Source organism: Lepidothrix coronata, unplaced genomic scaffold, assembly GCF_001604755.1.
Source record: "Lepidothrix coronata isolate B3197 unplaced genomic scaffold, Lepidothrix_coronata-1.0 Scaffold144, whole genome shotgun sequence".
NCBI lineage: Eukaryota > Metazoa > Chordata > Aves > Passeriformes > Pipridae > Lepidothrix > Lepidothrix coronata.
The window spans coordinates 1,123,455-1,145,117 of record NW_016690324.1 but is presented as its reverse complement, the minus strand read 5'-3'; the positions used below and the strand labels follow the sequence as shown (position 1 = coordinate 1,145,117).

Here is a 21,663-nt window from a genome sequence, read left to right as displayed (position 1 = left end):
TCATCCTCTTCTGGTAGCGAGGGGTGATCTGCTGCTGGTACCAGCAAGGCTGTTAATTAGTGCATGTGATTGAGTGTGCTCTGGGGAGCATTCGTGTTTCTGTACTGAATGAGATTTCTGTCTCTGGTATACCTGCTTCTTGAAAAATTGGAACATATTTATTAATTCAGGGAGGGGCAGGAAGAGACTGAGCAAGGTAAACGTTTCCTGACAAACCAGAGCATTCCTACACGGTGTTGGTCTTTGTGAATTATATATAACATATACAGGAATTTCAGAAGAGATGCTCTGTACATTACTTTGCTATATATTCTTGCACCAGTTGCATAGTTATTGTAGGGAGAAGTTATGCTTTTACCTTTCCAGTGGTTATAATCCAATCTCCTCTCTGTTAATTAGTTTAGTTTGATGAAGAAAGTGTTACACTTGGTGATTCCCGCACCCTGGGTACTCAAGGGCCTTCAGTCTGGAGGGAGCCTCACCCAGCTGCTATTTATAATCACATCCTTTTACCCACAATTCACTTCTTAAAGGGGAATTTCTTTTCATTGCAGAAATCTGGTTTAGGCCAGTAGTGGGAGGTGGGAAAGGAAAGGAGGAGTGTGATTAGTAAAAGAGCTGTTGTATTAAAGTAAGCTTGTGGTGCCTAAAAGCTTTATTTTAATTAAGTTGCAGAGTTAGCAGAAAGTTTTGGTGAGTTTCTGTTGGTTTTTTAACGTGCAAAGTAAACATTTTTCAGTAAAGTCAATAAACAGATAATAAGTCTGGTTGATGGCCTTATTTACTAGCAGTTATTATTTGTTTATTCTCTACAATGACAACACTCTTCACTTTGTCCAGGGATGTGAAAAAATAAGAAAACCTTTAAAGACCTGGTAGGAAGATGTCCTTAAGAATTTGACCAGTATAGCTGCTCGTTTATTGAGTGGGTTTGGGTAGCATTATGTTATCACCGTAATGTATTTTGTTGCATAATTGCAGAGTATTGCTTTTAATGTGTTTGTAAATGTGATTCGAGCCACCATTGTTTAATATCTTTATTTCATATAAATACATTTATAGCTTGTTGCTTGTGCCTTTCTGTATGTATTTAGATGTGGCAGCTTAAGACACAGAAATATTTGCCATAAAAACTCTAGGATATATGTAGGGCAATGCAAAATCATTGCTCTTATTTGTGATAAATGTGATTTATACTCAAAGTCCTGTGTAACTTTAAAGCACTGAGCTAATTTATAAATTAATACAGTGTTGGTTTAGTTATTTAAAAACTATGTAAGCTGGTTTTCCTCTTAAACTCAGTAAACCCCAGATGTATTTCTCCTGGGACAGAGGAGAGCTAGCTGGTGGTGCAGGGAGGGTTATGGCACAGGGCTTTGTTATGGAGCCAGGAATCCTTTTTTCCTCCCCTCTCCTCTTTGCACAGTACAAGTATGTTGATGTACAGGAAAGCTGGAAGGAGGGTGTTTTAGAGAGGAAGATATGCTGCTTCTCTCTCATGGTCCATGAGTGGGTATGGTAAAAAGAAATAACCTAGAAAAATGCTTCTTGCAAAGTTACCAGGAAAGACGCGAAAAAGAATGAGAAAAATGGAGTTAAATTTCAGTATTAAATACTTGGCTGCAGAAAGTGATAGAAACGTCTGCCTCGGGTACAATATTTTCAGATTGCAAGAGTAGGCTGAAGGTTGGATTAAAACCTATAATTCTGCAGACTTAAAGAATTGAGGATCTTTTTGAAACCTTAATTCTTTCATGATGCTGATTTGTGTGAAAAGTTGAGAATTGCAGTAAACCTGGAACTGATAGATAATCAGATTTATTAGCTAATGTGTTCTGTATGAGTAGAAGTGAAATCCCAGCTGTGGTGATTATCACTTTTTGAAGTTTCATTGCTGAAGAACCAAGAGCCTGGAGTAGAATGGGTTGGTTTTGAAGGACATATGACATACCCATGGGAGGTGGCAGGAGACAACATATAAGTTGGTTTACAGATGTTGGTAAATTATTGGGTGGGGTGTGAGGCTGTCACCTGCAATTCTGGGAGCATCAGGAATCTCTGTTCTTCTATTTTATAGCAGTTTTCCCATTCAGTGAAGTTTATAAATGGGTGTGGGTTATCTTTATCCATAAGTTTGAAAAATACATGGAGCAGACATCCCATATGAAATCTAACTGAAACAGGAATTACCTTCTGAAGAATTCTCAGTATATAACATCTCAATTAACTGTCTTTTTGTCTCAACAGGAATGCCCAAGGAAAAGTACGATCCACCTGATCCACGGAGGATGTACACAATTATGTCCTCAGAGGAAGCAGCCAATGGAAAGAAATCACACTGGGCAGAGTTGGAAATAAGTGGTAAGAAACTGAGGCATGGGCCTGAGTTATAAACTCATTGCAAGTAGTATGGGCTGGGACAAGTAGTGTAGAGTGGAGTCACCCACCTTGAAGTGAGCCAGCAGAACACCAGGAGAGCAGCTGCCAGCCTTGGGTGTGAAGAGCGTGGGTTGGGAAAACATGGGGAGCTGTAGGGGAACTAAGCTGGGGCAGGTGGGGAATCCCCACGTGTAGAAAAGTTGTGAAGGTGAGGGTATGGCTGTGAGCTCTTTGTGTTTTAAGAAGATGGAGTGAGTGAAAGCATGAATTTAAAATCTGATTTGTCCAAGAGAAGAGCGTGAGGTTGGAGTTGATCTGTAGGTGTGTCAGTGATGTACTTACTGTAAGTGATGGAACAGCAATGTGTTAGTCCATGACATAGTTTCTATTGAAGCAGAAATTTTCTGTTTAAAAGCAGTTGTAGATTTTACTTTGTTCTTGAGATTAAAGACAATCCCCAAAGCCTCCAGGATCTGTGCAAGCTTTGAGATACTGTTTGACTCTTGGATCTTTTCTCAAAAATAAGATAATGCTCAGAATTTGTAAGCATGAATTTCAACTGATGTGGGACACTAGTGTCACTTGATTTGTAAAGTAAATCCTGATTTTGTTGCAAAAAGTGTGTTTTACAGGGCAATTCAAGCAAATATTTTAAGAATTAAAGAAATTTTTTATGATGTTTGAAACTTAGGCTGAATTTTGTTTAAATATGGAGGTTCTTTATGAGACTGAAAAAATTGGCATGTGGTATTTCTAAAAGACTGTTCAATAGAGAAATTTATGGAAGAAGGAATAAACAGCCAGTTCATCACATTGTGGAGAGCCTTTCCATCCAGTTCATTGAATCTGTGTCTTGCTTCCAGTGGCACGTGCCTTACCACGTGAATGGCATTCTTTACTGAAGGTTACAGATGCAGAAACCCAGTTAAATGCTGCTTCAGGAATCAGCATTATATATCGGCATTAGGCTTGGAATCCTCTTGGACATCTGCTGCTCTGCACAGGAAGTGCATTAAGTGATGGCTCTTTCCTTTCATGCCTGGTAATCTCACTGCAGGCTCATTCCCGCCAAGAGAGGTGGTGTAGGGGAGAGGCTGGATCAGGGATGTGGATTGGAAATCCTGTCAGCTACAAGGGTTTCTTTGATCACTGTCACCTGTTTGCATTGGGGGTGGGGAAGAGGTGTTAATTCAGTTTTAAAAATGCAAAGAACTATTGATTTGTATTTAAAACCTTTCAAAAGGCTTCTTAACGAGCATTAGAGCAGCATCAATCCTTTAAAAGCTGAAGGCATTTGCCTTGCAAAATAAAGCATGCAGTGTTTTTATTAGTTGTTCACACTGTCTTTTCCTTGCAAAATACTTGGCCATCTAATACAAAAAGGCACAAATGTTTTAACTGCTCTCCTTTAAATCGCTGGGCTTTTTTACTGCAGGGTTTTTTACACCCCTCACTTTGTTACAGCTTTACTGGAAATGATACCTGTGTTTAAACCTTTTGCCACCAGGGACTGAGTCCCAGATACACGTGTATCAGTGTAACTTTCCTCAGGCACTAAATATGAATTCTTTTGTTTTGAAGAAAATCATTTAAGGAAAAGAATTCTGAAGTGTGTATGTTGGTATAATATTAACCAGACTGTTCTTAACATCGATGAGTCACAGTGGGATTTCTAAAGTAACTTTTTGCCTTGGACAAACTGGGGTTGATTCTCCTCTTCTAATGCTTTTGGTGTATAGTGAGATGACTTCTGTAAACGAAAAAGGATCTACTCCTTGGGGAAAAAAATCTTGGAGAGAAGAAATGTTTTGAGACCTTCTGATGATATCTCACATTCCTTGCATGTGGCAATGTAAAAATCTTGATTCTGTCACACAAATCCATGTTTCCACCCTTCAGTTTATACAAAAAATCATACCTTTTTTTTAAATATCTGGCAATAGTTTATGCAGCTTTTAGTTGAATACCAGATGGAAATCCATGTTCTCAACTAAGCATCTTAGTCACCCTAAATATAGTGTTTCTATCTGTTCTTGGCTGGATTAATGCCATAGAAAAAAGATTTTTGGTTTGAAAGATGTGCAGAAATAAGGGCCAAAGCTCTTTCATCTCAAACATAAAGCATAATTGAAAAAAATCTGTTTCTTACACCTCTGGTAATTATTAAATTCATGGTCAGCTAGTAAATATGTCTTGTCTTGTATGAAACTTGAGAAAGATGTTTAAACCTTAAGTATAGATTGGGAAAAACAACATAAGCATCCCTGGCAATACATTGTATTGTCCTGTGCATTGAAAAATTTTTTATCTATAGAATTGGTGATTAATGGAATTCTCATTGAATAAAACAATAATGATAAAACCCCCAACAAAACCCTAACAGAACTTCCCTCAAATGTGTTATTATTGCTAAATCTAAAATGTTCTATTTTCTCTTCCTTCCTTCCACAGGGAAAGTGAGAAGCTTGAGTTCATCGTTGTGGACACTGACCCATTTGACAGCTTTGCATCTCAGTGACAATTCCTTATCCCGTATTCCTTCAGACATTGCCAAGCTTCACAATCTGGTATATCTGGACTTGTCCTCTAATAAAATTCGCAGTTTACCAGCAGAGCTCGGAAACATGGTGTCACTCAGGTATGTAAATCTTAACAGGAGTTAAAATTGGTCTTTAATTGTCTTTGTAGCAACAGTTTAAATTTCAGCATAAGTAAGTTCCCCCTTCCTCCCTTCTTATCTGTCTCCTGAATACTTGCTGTGGTCTGTGAAGCTACAGCAGTGCTGGTTTTTCTGTGATCTCCTATTCCAGGGTATGACAGCACAGAATGAGCCTCAGAAGTGCTTGGTTTGATGGCAATCACCTATTTTATATTTATCCAAGTCAGGTTTCCTTTCAGGCATTTTCTTCCAGACTCTTTTATCTGGTTTTTTTTCTCACAGAGTAACTGATGCACCAAAAAATTTGCTTTTAACTCATAGTAAGGTAGGAGAGAGGTCAGATTAAACATTTATAATTGTGTTAACTACAGTTTTTTCCTCTTTGTGCATATTTAGTGATTATTCCTAACAATAGTTCTTATTCTGTTTATTGTATAACAATTACAACATATCTAGTATATCTCCTCCCCACCTTTGCTATGATGTAACTGCATTCCTGTGCAAACTGGGGAGGAGGAAAAAATGTTCTAAACACAGCTTTTTGATTTTTTTTTCCTTCAATTTTGCAATGCTGAGATGTGCAAAGTTAGCATGGAATGAGAACTCCTTTTGGAATTGAAACATGCATAGTGATGCCTATGCTGATTATGCTTAAGGCTGCAGTATTTCACATTGTAGAAACACTGTTATGTAAATATATAAATTATTTATATAAGACTAAATATTTGCAGGCAACAGTCTTTGACCCAAAGGAAGAGCTTTATCTTTGGTTTATTAGACAGTTGCCAGTAATTGCTTTCATTGCTGTTAATTTTGAAGACACTTATGAACAGCTTTCTTAAATCCAGAAAGTCTAAAAGTAATGAGAATGTTATTAGAAGTAAAGACCACAATAGAGAAATGGGCTGCCAGCACAGCTTTCACGAAACTGGAAGCAAAGCAAGTTTGTGCATAGAAATATCAGTCATTGCATTTTCTTCTCCTTTAGAAAAGTCTGCTCTGTTGGGGAGGATTAGAGTAGCTGATTAAATTGGTACTAAATGCTCAAATTCCAGAGCAGTTCAAGTCTCAGCCCTGGAGGCTGAGCAAAGAGATCCTGCTTTGTGAAGCATAATTGGCAGCTCTGTTTTGTAGTGTGTTGTATAGTTGTTTTCAGCTGTGAAGTAGTCTGTTCTGAGTTCTAGTTCTTTGCATTACTTTTTCTATTAAAAGCAGTTATTAGTAACAGGTTTCTTCCCTTCTTTATCCACTCCTGGGGTATTGTGAGCTAGTAACCCTAAATTTACTGGAATATTCTCAAATTCATCTTTGTACTTCATTAGCATCCTTTCAGTCTTCTTCCTTTTACAACATTTTTGTAAGTGTAATGCCCATGACATGGAGATGGCTCAGCAGTGTGGAGTCAGCAGGAATGTCAGAAGTCATTACACCTTCTGCCCAGCACTCTTCCCGATTTATTCTGGCTGTAAGGCTTCAGCTCTTCCAAGTTTCTTTTGAGTAAAGAAGGCTAAATCTTGTAGATGTGAGATGTGTAGCTAAGGTCTAGGATCACACTAGTTCTCTGTTTATGACCTAAACATAACACTTGAGCCCGGGTCTGGATGTGAAAAGCTGTGCATTAATCCACAGCATTCTCTCTGTCCTCGGTAACTGCAGCTGGTCCGTGGTTGCTTTTCATGGTGGTGAAGGTGAAGAAAAGCCCATAAGCACATCCTGTGTGATAGTGCACTGCAGGTCTCAGCTGGGCCAGGGTCTTATGTTTCAGGCTGGCTCTTACTGCAGACACTTCCCATGGCTTCTGGGAAGTCGTTCAAACCAACGGTAATTCAATGCTGGGCATTGCTGATATCCTGAGCCACAGAAATCATTTGTGCTCTCACCAGTGAGAACTGATAACAGCTTTTCCAGCTCCCACATCTGGAGCTCTGGGTTTGGTCTGTACAGCAGAGCTCACCCAAGGCTCCTTTCATCTCCCTTTTTACTGCAGGTAGTTGAAAAAAGAGGTGTCAGAGCAGTAGGATTTCTGATCTTTGCAGAAAGAGGAGAAAAAATAAACACTGTAACATGTTATCTTGGAAAGCTCAGCTGTAAAACAGATTCTCTTGATATGCTTGAAAGAACTTGAGTGCACCCTTGGTACATTTGCAGATGACACAGAGTTGGGTGGAAGTGTCAATCTGCTGGAGGGTAGGAAGGCCCTGCAGAGGGATCGATGGACTGAGGCCAGTTGTGTGAGGTTCAGTAAGGTGAAGTGCCAGGTCCTGCACTCTGATCACAGCAACCCCCTGCAGTGCTCCAGGCTGGAGGAACAGTGTCTGGAATGCTGCCTGGGGGGAAAGGACCTGGGAGTGCTGGTTGACAGTGGCTGAGCATGAGCCAGTGTGTGCCCAGATGGCCAAGAAGGCCAATGGCATCGTGACCTGTGTCAGCAGCAGTGTGGCCAGCAGGACCAGGGTAGTGATCATCCCCTTGCACTTGACAATGGTGAGGCCACACCTCGAATCCTGCCTTCAGTTTTGGGCCCCTCACAACAAGAAAGACATTGACAGCTTCAAATGCTGTTATGTAGAAATCTAAAAGAGTTAAGATAACTCTTGGCATCCAGGTTTCCTTTTTTTTTTCTTTTTTTCCTTTTTTGTTGCCCAGAAAATACCCTACAAGTCTCTAGGCACCAAGTTGTAAAAACTTCAAAGCAGCAACTTTATATTGACTGTGATTCTATGAAAGTCTTCACTGCTTAGTGGGAATGTATTTGAGAAAGTGAAAAGCTCCTAACAAGTCCATTTACTTTGCTCAGTTTGTTGGGATATTAGAATTCAGGACATGAATTCTGTTACTGTCTGCATATTGGTTCTGTCAGTTAAAAAGCACGTATTTTGTCTTAACCCTGAAATTATGAAAAGAAAACCACCCAAACCAATGGAAAATTACTGTTGTGAATGACTATTGCATGGTAATGTCATAGTTCTAATCATACTGCCACGATCCTGGCTTTTTTTCTTATTTGTTTTCAAATAATTTCCCTTTATTTGGTCTTCAGTCACAGCCAAACTGTTTCATGGTCTGGTTTGTCTGAGCTGTTAGTGCTTCATCACTTGTAGATATTGAAGTGTTTTATTACTGCTAATGTTTGCAAAATGTCTGACTGTTTAAGATAAAGCTCCTTTCCTCTGTACTTTAATAATAGGTGTTTTGTCTGTGTGTGTGTCCCAGTACAGCAGGATTTCCCCAACTATTGCTGTTTAGTCTTTCAATATTGTGGTTTGCAGTATATTGATTCTCTTCTGGTTCAATTGTTGTACTGTACTGCTGCAGACAAATGTTACTCTGTTTTCAGCCCTGTATGGTTCTTGCTCTGTCTACAGGGAACTACATTTAAATAACAACCTGTTACGAGTTTTACCTTTTGAGCTGGGAAAACTGTTCCAGTTACAGACTTTGGGTCTGAAAGGTATTACTGCTTTTTTTTTTTTCTTGGTATCCATGCTTGTTTAGTGATATCACTCTTGTAATGGCTGTAGACTGCCAGTTCATAAAATGTTACTGATTAGCAATCCCAGATGCAGCTACTCACTCCACATTTATAAATACTGTTATTTAGGGATTATTTAGAAAAATAACAAGTTTGGCAAAGCAGTGCACACATGAAGGGGTTTGCTTCTCTTTTTGCAGAGTGAGCAGAAGCTTTCTGTTGCTTGCATAGGGTTTGAATGCAGTGGTGCTTTAACTAAAAAGTAGTCTGTAGTTAAATGTAGGTACATCTCGAACCAGAAAGGGAACATGCTTTGTACAGCTGCAGGGCACTCTGCTGTTTATGCAAGCACCAATTTAAGTCTTGCCTTTTTTTTTTTTTGCTCTGAACTGTATGGATTCTAGCTATAAAATTGCTGACCTTGGGCAATTTCAGTCATAAAATCAGGAGCACTGAGGAATATAATACCTCTAAACACTGTTGAGTCTCAAAATCTGTTTTTCTCCCCCTTAAACCTGGGTAATTGCAGCGTGTGTTGTCCATGACAACTCTTGCAATCTGCTTATGTTTGGCAGATGGCAGAGTCTCTGCTCAGATCTGCCTGGCAGATAAACTGATGGTGGATGTTTCACTCACACCGAGCAGAGGTGGCTCCTGTGTTTGGGCTCATCAGCTCAGCCTGTGTGTTCTGCCACACCAGTTCTTCACTACTCCTTGGTCCAGGGACCACCCCTGGGGGTTCAGTCAGAAGGCAGTCTCAAGAGGGGTTGTGGTAACTTCACTAGAGCTATCCACACATCCAGTGTTTTGTGGGATTGAAGACCTGAGATCTGAAACCCCAAAACAGTTCATAGTAGGTGCGGTATCTTTTCTCCCAGAGGCCAGCTTTAAACACTGATATGTAAGTTTGCAATAGTTCTGTATATTTTATTCAATATTCCTGTGAATTGGTTTGCAGGAAACCCACTTACACAGGATATTCTGAACCTGTATCAGGAACCAGATGGGACACGAAGGCTACTGAACTATTTGCTTGATAATTTGGCAGGTACTGCAAAAAGAAGTAAGTGATCATTCTTAAAACATTTATTTCTGCTGTGTAATATATATGTGATTATAATTTGTTGTATCTCTATTTTAAAATGTTCCCATAGTTTCGACAGAACAGCCACCTCCAAGATCTTGGATTATGTTGCAAGAACCAGACCGTACAAGACCAACAGGTACTGTAACACTGGAAGGGGTTTTCCTTTCTTCTTCCTTTTTTCCTTTTAATGAAAGATGTTGATCTTTACTGGGGGAAAAAAAAAAAATCAGTGCTTAAATTAACCAGTCATCTCTGCAGTGCTGACCAGCCAGCTGAAGTCGTTCTGTCCCAGTTGGAACACCTGTTCCAGATTTACCCATGGTTTACTCTGAAGTAATTTCTTTTTAATTAACGTCCTTCTCACAGGAATTGAAATTGTTGTCCACAATTAGTTAAATAGTGGAATTTTAACAGGCTTAATTTAACACTTGTTGAAGAATAAAAAAATGGAAGAATATAAGCATAATGTCCAAAAAACATAGATTTTTTTTTTTTAAGTAACCAATGTATTATCTTTGACTGCACTTTTCTTGCTGTTGGGATTCAAGTAAGTTTAATTCTTTGCTGATTTTTTTGCTGCATAAATTATCTAAAATATAGCCCTTTCTATTTATCTGCACACCAGAAATTGGTGTATTTCTCATTTACTGCAGTGACCTCTCTTTCAGGGCTGTTGTACATTACTTTCCCCTGTTGATTTTATTAAGGCAATTGCTTCAAAGGTCATGCTGTAAATCCAGCTTGTCTTTTGCTGTCACCTGTTTATTTGTTTGTTTTCAAAATGCTGGGCTTTGAAACAATCAGCCCCAGATTGTTTCCTCAATTTTCAGTATCTTCAAACAATGGTCTTGGGTTTTATTTTTCCCATGTTTTAGAGGAGCTCTGAGTAAGCTTCCAGTATCTCATTGTTGTTCAAGTATCTCATTCCTGAAGTGCTTTTGAAAAGCAAACAAACCCCAAAAAAGCAATGAGGCAACCCCCTAAATCCATGCTGCTGGATTACATGTCAAGTTGCCCCAAACTGTCTCATTATTATATTACTCCTATTTCAAATGAATACAGAGAGTAGATGTTTCGTGTCTTCTGCCTGAATTGTAAGCTTTTCGAGGTGGAAATAGCTGGGGGGTTATTTTGCCTATACCTTTTCTTTGTTTGAAGAGATCCTTAGCCTGCTGTTACAGTTTGTGATGGTAATAATTAAGGTAGATTTTAAAGAATCTTAATTAAAGACTTACAGACCTTTGTATAGCTGGCAAATATAAGTGTTCAGATACATTTACCTTGGTTTGGGTTTTTCACAGTACAGCACCACTTAGCAAAAAATATGTTTGTCTGCTGTTTACTGCATTAATCATATAAGGGGTGGGGGGTGTTTGTTTCCTAATTAAATGCTAGAAAACAGATGCCAGAAGTCCAGAGTTGTAATTTTTCTCCCTAGAAAGCCTGACAGTTTTTCTCAGCTTAGATAAATATGCTGTGTTTTGGTTGAAACAAATGAGGCACGAATTGATGAATTTGCAGAAGACAAAAGCCAAGAACATAACTGTATAGTTTTTTAATATATCAGTGTGTAATTATTGATTGAAATCACTGTTCTTCAGCCTTGTTCTCTGTCATGTGTTACAACGTCCTCTGTGACAAATATGCCACCCGGCAGCTGTATGGCTATTGTCCATCTTGGGCCTTGAACTGGGAGTACAGAAAAAAAGCCATTATGCAGGAAATCCTGAGCTGCAATGCTGACATCATAAGCCTGCAGGTAAAAGATACACCATTCTTTCTTTCTATTCCCGTGTGCCGGGTTCCTTCACGTTAAATGTATTTATAGTAAACGTTCTGTTTTCAAAACCTTGTGGAAACAAAAGAAAAAAAAGAAGCGATGTTTAGAACGTTATTTGTTGCTTGACATCAAAAGAATGCTTTCAGCCCCCGCAGTTGGAATGGGAACCAGCAGCCCCTGATCAAAGAAGTGTACGTGGGGGTGTCTTTGTGCCCGTGTGTGTATGTGGGGCTCTAATTGACACATTTTCAAATAAGAGGCTTGAGATAATCATAACTCGGGGGATTACAGAAATTCATTTATATTTTCTTAAAATAAGGATATTGCTCTCAAATTTGCATTCTCTGATGCACTTAATTCCTAGATTTCTTTTTTCCCTTAAATCTAATTTGAAAGTGATTTACACTTCTGAAGAGTCTAAATAATATCAGTCTTCTGTGTTTTGCTAACAGTACGTTCATGCTGTTCTGCCTTATTTTACAGGAGGTTGAAACGGAACAGTACTACAGCTTTTTCCTGGTAGAGTTGAAAGAACGTGGCTATAATGGATTCTTCAGTCCAAAATCTAGAGCTAGGACAATGTCAGAACAGGAAAGAAAACATGTTGATGGTTGTGCAATATTTTTCAAAACAGAAAAGTAAGTGATGTGTTCTGCAAAACCTTCTGTTGTCTCTTGCTGTCTTTCACATAATTTCCCAGGTCAGTCTATAGCTCAAACAGTTTGGCTTTAATTGCCCTTTTGTAGCCATGCAGGGTTTCTTGCAGAGCAGTCCTACCCCTAGAAGGAGTGGTCTGTGTGAGAGAAATCATTCTGTGTAGAATTAGCAGTAAAATATTTTACCTTGAAGTTTTCTTTTAAGGTGAAATTTCATTTTGTTTGAGCAGTGCTGGTTTGGGAGTTCACTAAATTATACTAAAATTGTTGAGTGTCTGTGTCCCAACCATTAGGTGGTAATAATAAAAAAATAAGAAATTAATGAAAAAATGAAGCAAATTTTCTTGTTTGTTTTTTTTTTTTTAGTAAAGGAATTTATAATCCCCCAAATTACTGAAATAAGACCTCAGATGGCATTGACTTTTTGATGTATTAGGCTTCTGGTAAATTGAAAGACAAAGCACTTGGTATCACTCCATGCTTCTGTAGAAAAAAGTAATAATTTAAGAGCTGTAGATACTGGTTGTATCATATTGCACTTGTACAGCTGTTTGAATTTGAGGGTAGTAATGTCCCCTTTCCATTCCTCTGTGTCCACAATTAAGTGCAGGTGCCAGTTTTGATGCCAAGTGGCTTATTAAAATTATTTAGTCCCTCTCTATTAAACCTGCATCTTTGACCTCGAAACTGATGCAGAATTAAAAACAAACTTGACTTTTTTATAGTGTCTCTCTCAATAAAATCTTTTAATTGAAACTAAAGTAGTATAAAATACATGAAAATTGCTAGGAAAACTATATCCCTTGATTTCAGTTTAGGATTTTATGAACTGATGTGACTGGCTGAGACTTTCACATCATAAACATGTTTGAGATTCAATTAAAAGGTGAATTATCTATAACGTTTCCTACTGTATCTGGCTGCTGAAAAAAGTATACATGATGTTTTTTCTTTCAGATTTACTTTGGTTCAAAAACATACTGTTGAGTTCAATCAACTAGCAATGGCAAACTCAGAAGGGTCAGAAGCTATGCTGAACAGAGTTATGACAAAAGATAACATTGGAGTTGCTGTACTGCTAGAACTGCGAAAGGAATTGATAGAAATGTCATGTAAGTCCCATTTAATTTATTTTTTAAAATAGATTGTACTTTGTAAATGAAAAAATTGACTTTTGTCATGGTAAACAAGAGAAACTAGGTTCTGCAGATGAATATGGCTTGGCACATTGTATGTTCAGACAAATTTATTCCCAAAGGAGATTTGGGGAAAAGTCACGTTGTTTAAATTACGAAGATTTTTTTCCCCCCACTTATATTTTTTAAGGAAAAAAAGCTATAAAGACTTGAGTTTGAGTGATTTTGTTGTTGGTTTTTTGGTGGTGGGTTTTTTTCCCTTGAAGTTTATAAGTATCAAAGAATTGATGGTGTTAGTTGCATGTATCTGCATCATTTTAGCTTGTTATTTTCCTTCGGTTGTCATACAACCTGTTTGTTCTGCCCTGTCATTCTTAATTTAGGAAATGTAAATTGGCTTTATAAGTATCGCAGTGGGAACCTACTCAACCTGTGTTATATTTATCCAAATGATATTCTGTTAATTCAGATTCTAACAAACAAGCCTTTTAAAAAACACTTCTAGCAAGAGAGGTAACTTAGAATGTGAATAACTTAGAATTCAGAGCTCACTGCCTAATAAGATATGAGCAGTGCCTGTTTACTGTCACAGCCTGAGGAAAACATGTAATTTTTTAGAACAACACTATTTGCCTGTAATTAGATTATCTGTTATTTATGTTAATTCACAGCATTCTTGGATACATAAGCATCACATGTAACAAGATGGCTGATCCACTAATGGTCTTGAAAGTGAAATATCATTCCTAATGCTTTACATCCACTAAAACACTTGGTAGATATAAGAGGACTTGTCTGACCCTCTTGATTTAAATGGTATTAACCCTCTTGAAGTCATACTGGTATTTTATGTTTTGGTTCCCTCAAACATTTTGTTTAAACTTCAGTAATACTGTTTTCTGTTGCCGACCATGTAAAGTAAATAACTGATTTTAAATTTTAGCTGGAAAGCCACATCTTGGGATGGAAAAGCAGCTAGTTCTTGTAGCTAATGCACATATGCATTGGGACCCAGATTATTCTGATGTGAAGCTGGTTCAGACTATGATGTTCCTGTCCGAGGTAAAGAACATTATTGATAAAGCTTCTCGTAGTCTCAAACCTGGTGTTTCGGGAGAACTTGGAACCATTCCACTTGTACTGTGTGCAGATCTCAATTCTCTACCAGACTCTGGTAAGAGTTCTATTTCTTATTCTTTAGACTGTTTCAAGTGTGTAACAATTTAAAGTTCTTGCTTTTTTAAAGGAGTTTTCAACTTAGAGAATGCATTGTTTGATAATATAAGCTCTAAAGCTACTACGAGAATAGAAGTAAGAGAGAGAAGGTAAAACTGTTTAATTTGTGAGTGACCTTATTGTTATGCAGTAGTATAGCTATGTCAGGTCTTTCAGAAGCATTTCCACTATTATCTTAAAATACAGGAATGGAAAGGAAAAAAATATCTTCCAGAAATAACTGGAAACATGAATGTGTTGCTGATAATTGGGTTTTCTTAATTGTAAGTGTGAGAAGATAATTTCTTATCTTTAAAGTTACCACCATACAATCATTTTTTGTAGCTCCATTTTTTGTAGAGCTTCTAAAATTCAGTATATCCCCTTTAGACAGGGACTCTTCAGAGCTCTTTATTAACAGGGAACTTTATTTTTTTACTTGGTGGCAACTTCATAAAATGCAAGAGAAGAACAGATTCAGTGATTGCCACCTTGGCTTCCTCAGGTACCCTGCTGAAGTGCTGAACTCAAGAGCCATCCTTCCTTTCTTATTGATGGTTGTTCAATGTAATAATCTCCATTCTTGGTCCCCTTTCCTTTGGGCTTCATCTTGGCAACTCTTAACATCTGTTAGGGTTGAGAGGAGCAGTTACTGCTCAGCAGGACTGGAAATTTGATTCTTTTTGATCCCAGGAAGCCCAGTATCTCTAGTGGTGATTGCAGTTCCCGTGTCTCATTGTCTTCAGAACAATGAACTGCTTCTTTTACCTGCCAGAATATCAACACAGTTATTCTGAAACTGAGGCACAGTCACAGTTTTCCATGACACAAGTCTTGTCCATTTGGCTTTGCAGCCCCTTTAAAGTTAACTTTATTTGAAGTAGAGTTTCAGAAGTTGGCTCTTTAGCAACACTTAAGCTGAAGAACACTGAAGGACAGGACCTGAGCATAGAAGCAAGGAGAGAAGGAAGCTGACTGCCTAGCACTGATAGAATTTTACTTCTGAATTTTTCATCTTCCCTTTCCCAACCTATTCCTTATTAACCTTCTCATTTTTTTCTAATCAAAGCACGCCTCATTATTTTAGGTGACATTTACTCATGATATACACTGTCCTGTAATATTTTAAAAGAAATACTGGTAACTGTATTGTGTACATGTTAAGGTTTTGCTTATATAAAGCATAATGTTGCATGTATGACTTCCAAGAACCTAAACACACTTATTTACTGAGTGACTGTTAATCCCTTCCTGTGTGTATGTGTGTCTCTTAATAGGTGTCGTTGAGTACTTGAGCACTGGCGGAGTGGAAACAAACCACAAAGATTTTAAGGAACTGAGATACAATGAAAGTCTCACTAACTTCAGCTGTAATGGAAAAAATGGGACAACAAATGGAAGAATTACGCATGGTCTAATGCCTTACACAAATTACACATTTGACTTCAAGGTAAGGACTTGGCTGGTATTTCGGAAAAGTTTTTTCCAGTTTTAAGTGTAACTAATGTGATTTGCTGTATGAAGTTTAACAAATAAGTTAATCTGTTGGTGCAGCTAACTAGATTCACCAAGTTTATATTTAAAACATAGCAAACTAGAATGCCCAACACTTTGGTCTCCTGGAAACCAGATTTTCCTTTTTCTTTTTAGTAACTTGCAATAGATTTGCAAGAATTGGAGTGCTGTTAACCTTCCCTGTAAACAGTATTTTAATACCCCAAGCTAAATGACACAGTACAACAGGAGCACTTAAGCTGTCAACTGCAAGGAAATAATCCATGTTGCTTCTGGAAAACTCTCAGTTCTCTGTTGCCCAGTGAAAACAAGGATGGCTTTTTTCCTCCTCAAAACCAGAGCCAAATGGGATTTGAAGCTCTGTAGGAGGTTGGAAACTACAACCCACAGAAGCACAGCAGAAGTGATACAGGGTGGGCTTTTCTTTTGTTGTCCTAATCTATATTGAGCAACCCATGGCATATAGGAAGAAGAAATCTCCTAAACTGGTGATGTGCTATAGAGAAGGAATGGGGTATTTCAGTTAGCAGTAACACTGAGCTCACGTCTTGTTTGGGAGAATAACTTTAGTCATGAATAAACACTAACAATGTTTTTTTTCCCTCTTGTTTTAGGGTATTATTGATTACATCTTCTACTCTAAACCTCAGCTAAACATACTTGGCATTCTTGGACCTTTGGATCATCATTGGTTAATAGAGAACAATATAAGTGGTTGTCCACATCCACTCATCCCTTCTGACCACTTCTCACTTTTTGCACAACTGGAGCTTTTGCTGCCTTTCCTGCCTCCTGTAAATGGAATCCATCTCCCTGGCAGGAGGTAGTCAAATACATTTTAGAGGGCAACCTCAATCTAACTTGTACAATTGTAAAATCTGAATATAGAGGAGTGAGGTATGGCCAACAGGGATTTTTTTTTTCTTAATAATCTTAATCTTAAATCTAATTATTTGCTAAAGACATAGTAAAAGCCAGGTGCTATCAACAGACACAATTCTGAGCCCAATATACTTTGTATACTGTTCGACAGCGATCGGTGCATTTGCACCTTTCTTTAATACGTTACAATTAACCTTCCTGTTTCTTTTATCCAACGTGACATTTTCATGCCTTGAAATAGGGAATTGTTATACAGTGTATTCTCTTTGCACAGTTATCTGTAGCACTACTTTTTTGAGGCCAGTAGGAACATCCACAGAACATTCTCCGTACTTCACTCCCTCCTTTTTCAGACTTGTTTGTAAAATATAGAATTTGAATTTAGCCTTTATTGATTGTATATGAACAACAGAAAACCTGATTTATGAGATTTTGTACTTTAAAAAAAAAAAGAAAATTCAGATTTGGAAAATGATTGTATTGTAAACTAAGGCTAAATTTTTATCTGTTTTCATGTGTTATAAAGGCCAGCTTGTAAAAGAGGTTGTCACAGGTTTTCTCTGCTAGTGATTTGCACTGTTAGGGTTTCGTTAGCCCTTTTATACTACTTTTTATGTTCAATTGAGAACGTTGCTTTCAAAATCCAAACCTATAAAATCTTAATATCTTACAGAGATAACTAAATACATTCTGTCTATTTCTGATTTAAAAAAAAAAAAAAGAGAGAAAAGCATAGAGTTCTCGCAGAACAGATAAGCTAAGCAGTGAATATAAGTAGACCTGTATGGATTGAAAGTTATTGCTGATGTGTATACACTCAGATATTTTTCTCATCTCTAACTTTTGAAGTAAAATCTAGGGATACTTGTGTACAGCTTCTTCATTTCTGTTTTAAATATTTGTCCTATCTCCACTGTGCCTGCTTAAATTTGTTCTCAACTAGCACTGCCTGTGCATGCAGAGAGATCCTGTGCATCCTCTTTTATTTTTTTAAATAATGTTAACACTTGTGAAAATTTTATGAAGATACTTTTGTATAAGCTGTGGCATCTTTTTTTCCTTTGAGAAGCATTGAATATCACACTTTGGAACATGTTCAGGTTATGGGTACACAGTTTCTAGCTTCTAATGCCCATGCACTGCTTCTTTCAGTGTCATTGCACAGTGCCGTTTTTCCCACTAAGAATTACTATCATGTGGATTCTCTTTCGTTTCAGTGTGTTCCTCAGTTTCAGAAAGTATAATTCCTTGAAGATACAAACCTAGCCCTACATTTTCTATTAATGAAGCAGTGTAAAATAAATGCGTTTTCAATACAGGTCCCAAAGACAATTCTTCAGATCATTTTTTTTAAAGTGACCAAGTCTTATTTTAAAGTGTCAAGCAAAGACTGAAGTTCTGGTGTACCCTCAGTGCCATTTGTGTCATGAAGCCAAGTATGTAACAGCTTACAAATTTAACTTGTCTGTTTCTATCCTAAAAGGGAGAATTTAGCGTCTCCTTAAACTAATACAACTTGAATAATCAATGTAAAAAAAAATAAATAAAGGAGATAGAGAGCTTGGTCTTAAACAGCTTTTGTTTCAGCTGCGGGCAGGGAAGCAAAAGGACACTGAGCATTAAGAGAAAACTTTCTAAATATTGTGAATTTTTTTATATATAAGAGAGTGAATTGGTAATAATGATTCAAAATTTTATTGAAAAGTAGCCAGCACACAAGTGTGCTCAAACCGTTCTGTTTTAAGCTCAAAGTGAAAATTGCAAACAGTTCGGATGTGTAAAATGTACATTTTAAAATTTCAATAGGAGAAATCTTGATCTTGAATCCTTGTCTGGGACCTGATCTCTTGGGGTTATTTTGTTTTGGTTTTAGTTGTAAAAACACCAAACATGTCCAGTTTATAATCAGTACATTGAAATGCTGGTAGTATTGCTGTAGTAGACTTAATGCGTAGTGTTATTTTTTTTCTGTTTGTTTTTTGGGGTTTTTTTGTAAAGTGTGAATAAAAGGTGTTATACTCATGTTTCCTTAATGATGTCTTGGTAATGTACATCATGACAATTTCCAGTAATGATGAGCCAATTTAGCTTGTCAGACTAAGCAAACTATTTTTCTTTTCTGATTATCTGGATTGTGTAAGGAGTCCAGAAAGCTTTACAGAAGGGGAAGGGAAGCACTTACTCATTTTGTATTTTTAGAGGGGGATAATTTACTTTATTAGATGCTGGAGCTTGAGTGCACTTGTTAGATTCTAAAGGTTTGAGCTTTATCCAGTATGTGTTCTCCTCTATTGCTTAGTCTTAAAAAAATATTTGGATTTATGACAGCATGTGAAAATACGGCCCCTTGTGCTTTTGGAGACACAACTGTTCCTGCTGAGTCACCTTATGGTCTAAGGGTCCATTTGAATAACTGTTTCCTCCAGCTTTTTTATACTGTCCATCAGGTCCTGATTGAAAACCCACTGAATCCATTGAAGACACTCCTTTGACTTCACTGGGTTTTAACTGGACTGCAGCTGTGACTCGGGGGCTGAAGGAAGGAAGGAGAAATGTTTTGAATATAGGGAAAGACCAGATGGCACCAAAACAGAGCTGAGATTAACTTTGTCAAACAATCTTTCAAAGAAAACATATTCTTGTGTCAAACAAATCTAACTCAAAAGTCTCAATTTCCAGCTATAACATAGAATAAGGCAATAAACCGTGTCTTCACAAAATCAAAATGTTTGCTTCATAGTTTTTAACATGCAATGGTTATTTGCAATATTTTTATTCAAGGTGGTTTTGGGTGTTGCCATAATTGTACCTTCAGCGTTCTTGTTGTAAAAGCACATACAGCAAAAGTCACAGAACATCCTTGGGGTTGAAAGGATTTATTTAGGTTAGACCAGGCTTTTTTCCACTTAAAGTACACTCTGCCATATCTTGTCTAGTTTTATTTACATTTACCAAGAATTCTGGGTGTCAAAAGTGTAAATTGAAATATACCTTTAACTAAAAGAATTGATTAGAGTACAAGACTAATACCACAAGTTACTGCTTTTATCATAACACAAATAGGGGGGAAAGGAGCATATAAGTTGGTGCAAGTTGTAATTATTTTGTCCTTTTAGCAGCTTTAAATTAAAAAAAAAGGTAAAATTGGCTAGCATTTGACAGAACTATTTTGAGAACATTGTATGCATCTTTGATGTAACTGTAGCAAGTCTCTCAAGGTGGTTTTTTTTTTTAGAGCAGGCTTAGAAAATACCTTATGCTTTGCTTTTTCAGCCACACAAAACCTGTATGAAAGACAAAATAATTGCAACACCATTGGGGGGGAGAAAACTAATTACACTGTAAAACTTTAAAAAAGTTCAGTTAACCGCTTCAGTAGCAAGCCTTTCTCATTCAGCCAGACACAGTATTTTTTAGTATGTTAACTGCTATTCTTTTCCTTTGGTTGCATAAATTTGTAACACTTAAGTGTCTTGGTATGTTTAAGTAGTGTCTAAAATAGAATATCTTAGTCTTTATTCACAGTACTTCTGTATAATGTGTAATGCACTGGACTAACTCTTGTTTACCATTCATGTAACAAAAACCAGCACATTATCTGCACTAAGCTCAAAGAATGTTGCATTTGTCTATAGGCAGCTCTTCAATAAGATAAATGGGAAACTGAATATGGTCTGATGGTAAACAAGGGCTTTTACTGTTCTCTTCAGTGGAACTTTCTTCTTGGTCAAATTTTAACTAGTTAGTATTATATTTATATACAGGGTCTTCTTTTTCTTTACCAATGTATTTTCCTACTCATAGCTGACCAATAAATCCAATATCTGTTTCAAACCTTCCTGAAGTCTAATTCATATTTTAACTTGATTCCTAAAGCTTTTCCTGAAGAGTTGCACATACAGCCAAAGTGAGTGAAGTGTGAGAAGGCATAGTGGAAGCATGTAAGGAACTTGAGAATCCTAGAAATATTTTTCCTGTACTTTCTGTTACTTTCTAGATCTGCAGACCAGAACTCTGCTCAGATCAGTTGGGTTTGGTTTGCAAAGTGAAGGCGTGCGTGATCAGCAGCGAGCTTGTGGAAAACCCCTGTCCAAACCTACTCAGATCTCAACCCTGTGGCCATCTTCTGACCTTCCCAGGTCAGCCAGGAAGGTCAGTTGTGCAGTGGAGATCCACAGGTTTTGTCTGGGTCCTGTAAGACCCCCTCTCCTTCCTTCCTCTTCCACTCCAGAAAGCACAAAGTAGCCTTGGGGTCTGACAGCGGGAAAGGATTCATTAATTTACCACGGAAGGGGAACAAATTGAATGTTTCTTCCATATTCTTTTTCAGAAATCAGATTCCACTAACTCTTGTCTTCAGTTTATTTTAATCCCGCATTCTTTGGCAGGGGGTGCTTCTGCATCAGTGTCTGTGTAACACTGCAGACCCTTGTGTTTGATGTGATGTTCCCATCACTGGCAGCAGCAAACAACAAACACAAGACCCCTCCCTGGTCCTGCAGTGCTCAGGATGTTGCTGCTGCTTTGCTATGAAAAATAAATGATCTAGTTCAGCGTTCCCGTGAATAACACAGGCCCCAGAGTTTTCAGCTGGTTTGTAGGTTTGAAATGTGCTGTCTTGAAGCAGCTGTAAATCCCCAGCAGTGCGATGAGTCCATTGCAGACTCAGCAATGATTTCTCTTTGGTTTTGTCTCGTGGGTGAGATGTTAATTCCCGTCACATTTGCAGGGTTGCCACTAGATGGTGCGGGAAACACAGGCTTCACCAGCACACAGCATGAGCGGACTGGAGTGCCATCCACAGAGCGTGGCTTGTAGAATTTTTCTTAAGAGTATTTTTGGGAATTCAGGCCCAGGAATGAATCTTTTCCAGTGGCAGCAG

General features: G+C 37.7%; 1 protein-coding gene across 3 annotated transcripts in view; it reads left to right on the top strand.

Moving 5' to 3' along the window:
- Window positions 1-20,615, top strand: part of CNOT6 (CCR4-NOT transcription complex subunit 6) — a 33,515-nt gene extending 12,900 nt beyond the window's left edge. For 2 of the 3 annotated variants that reach the window (XM_017827946.1, XM_017827947.1), the window contains exons 2-12: window positions 2,248-2,361; window positions 4,831-5,017; window positions 8,404-8,489; window positions 9,469-9,573; window positions 9,665-9,733; window positions 11,199-11,356; window positions 11,861-12,015; window positions 12,991-13,145; window positions 14,113-14,343; window positions 15,662-15,834; window positions 16,514-20,615. In XM_017827946.1, the coding sequence (XP_017683435.1) occupies window positions 2,250-2,361; window positions 4,831-5,017; window positions 8,404-8,489; window positions 9,469-9,573; window positions 9,665-9,733; window positions 11,199-11,356; window positions 11,861-12,015; window positions 12,991-13,145; window positions 14,113-14,343; window positions 15,662-15,834; window positions 16,514-16,726 (1,644 nt within the window). In that variant the 5' untranslated portion in view covers window positions 2,248-2,249 and the 3' untranslated portion in view covers window positions 16,727-20,615. The remainder of the gene's footprint in view (window positions 1-2,247; window positions 2,362-4,830; window positions 5,018-8,403; window positions 8,490-9,468; window positions 9,574-9,664; window positions 9,734-11,198; window positions 11,357-11,860; window positions 12,016-12,990; window positions 13,146-14,112; window positions 14,344-15,661; window positions 15,835-16,513) is intronic. The other variant, XM_017827948.1, reaches the window with a different exon arrangement.
- Window positions 20,616-21,663: the final 1,048 nt, after the last annotated feature.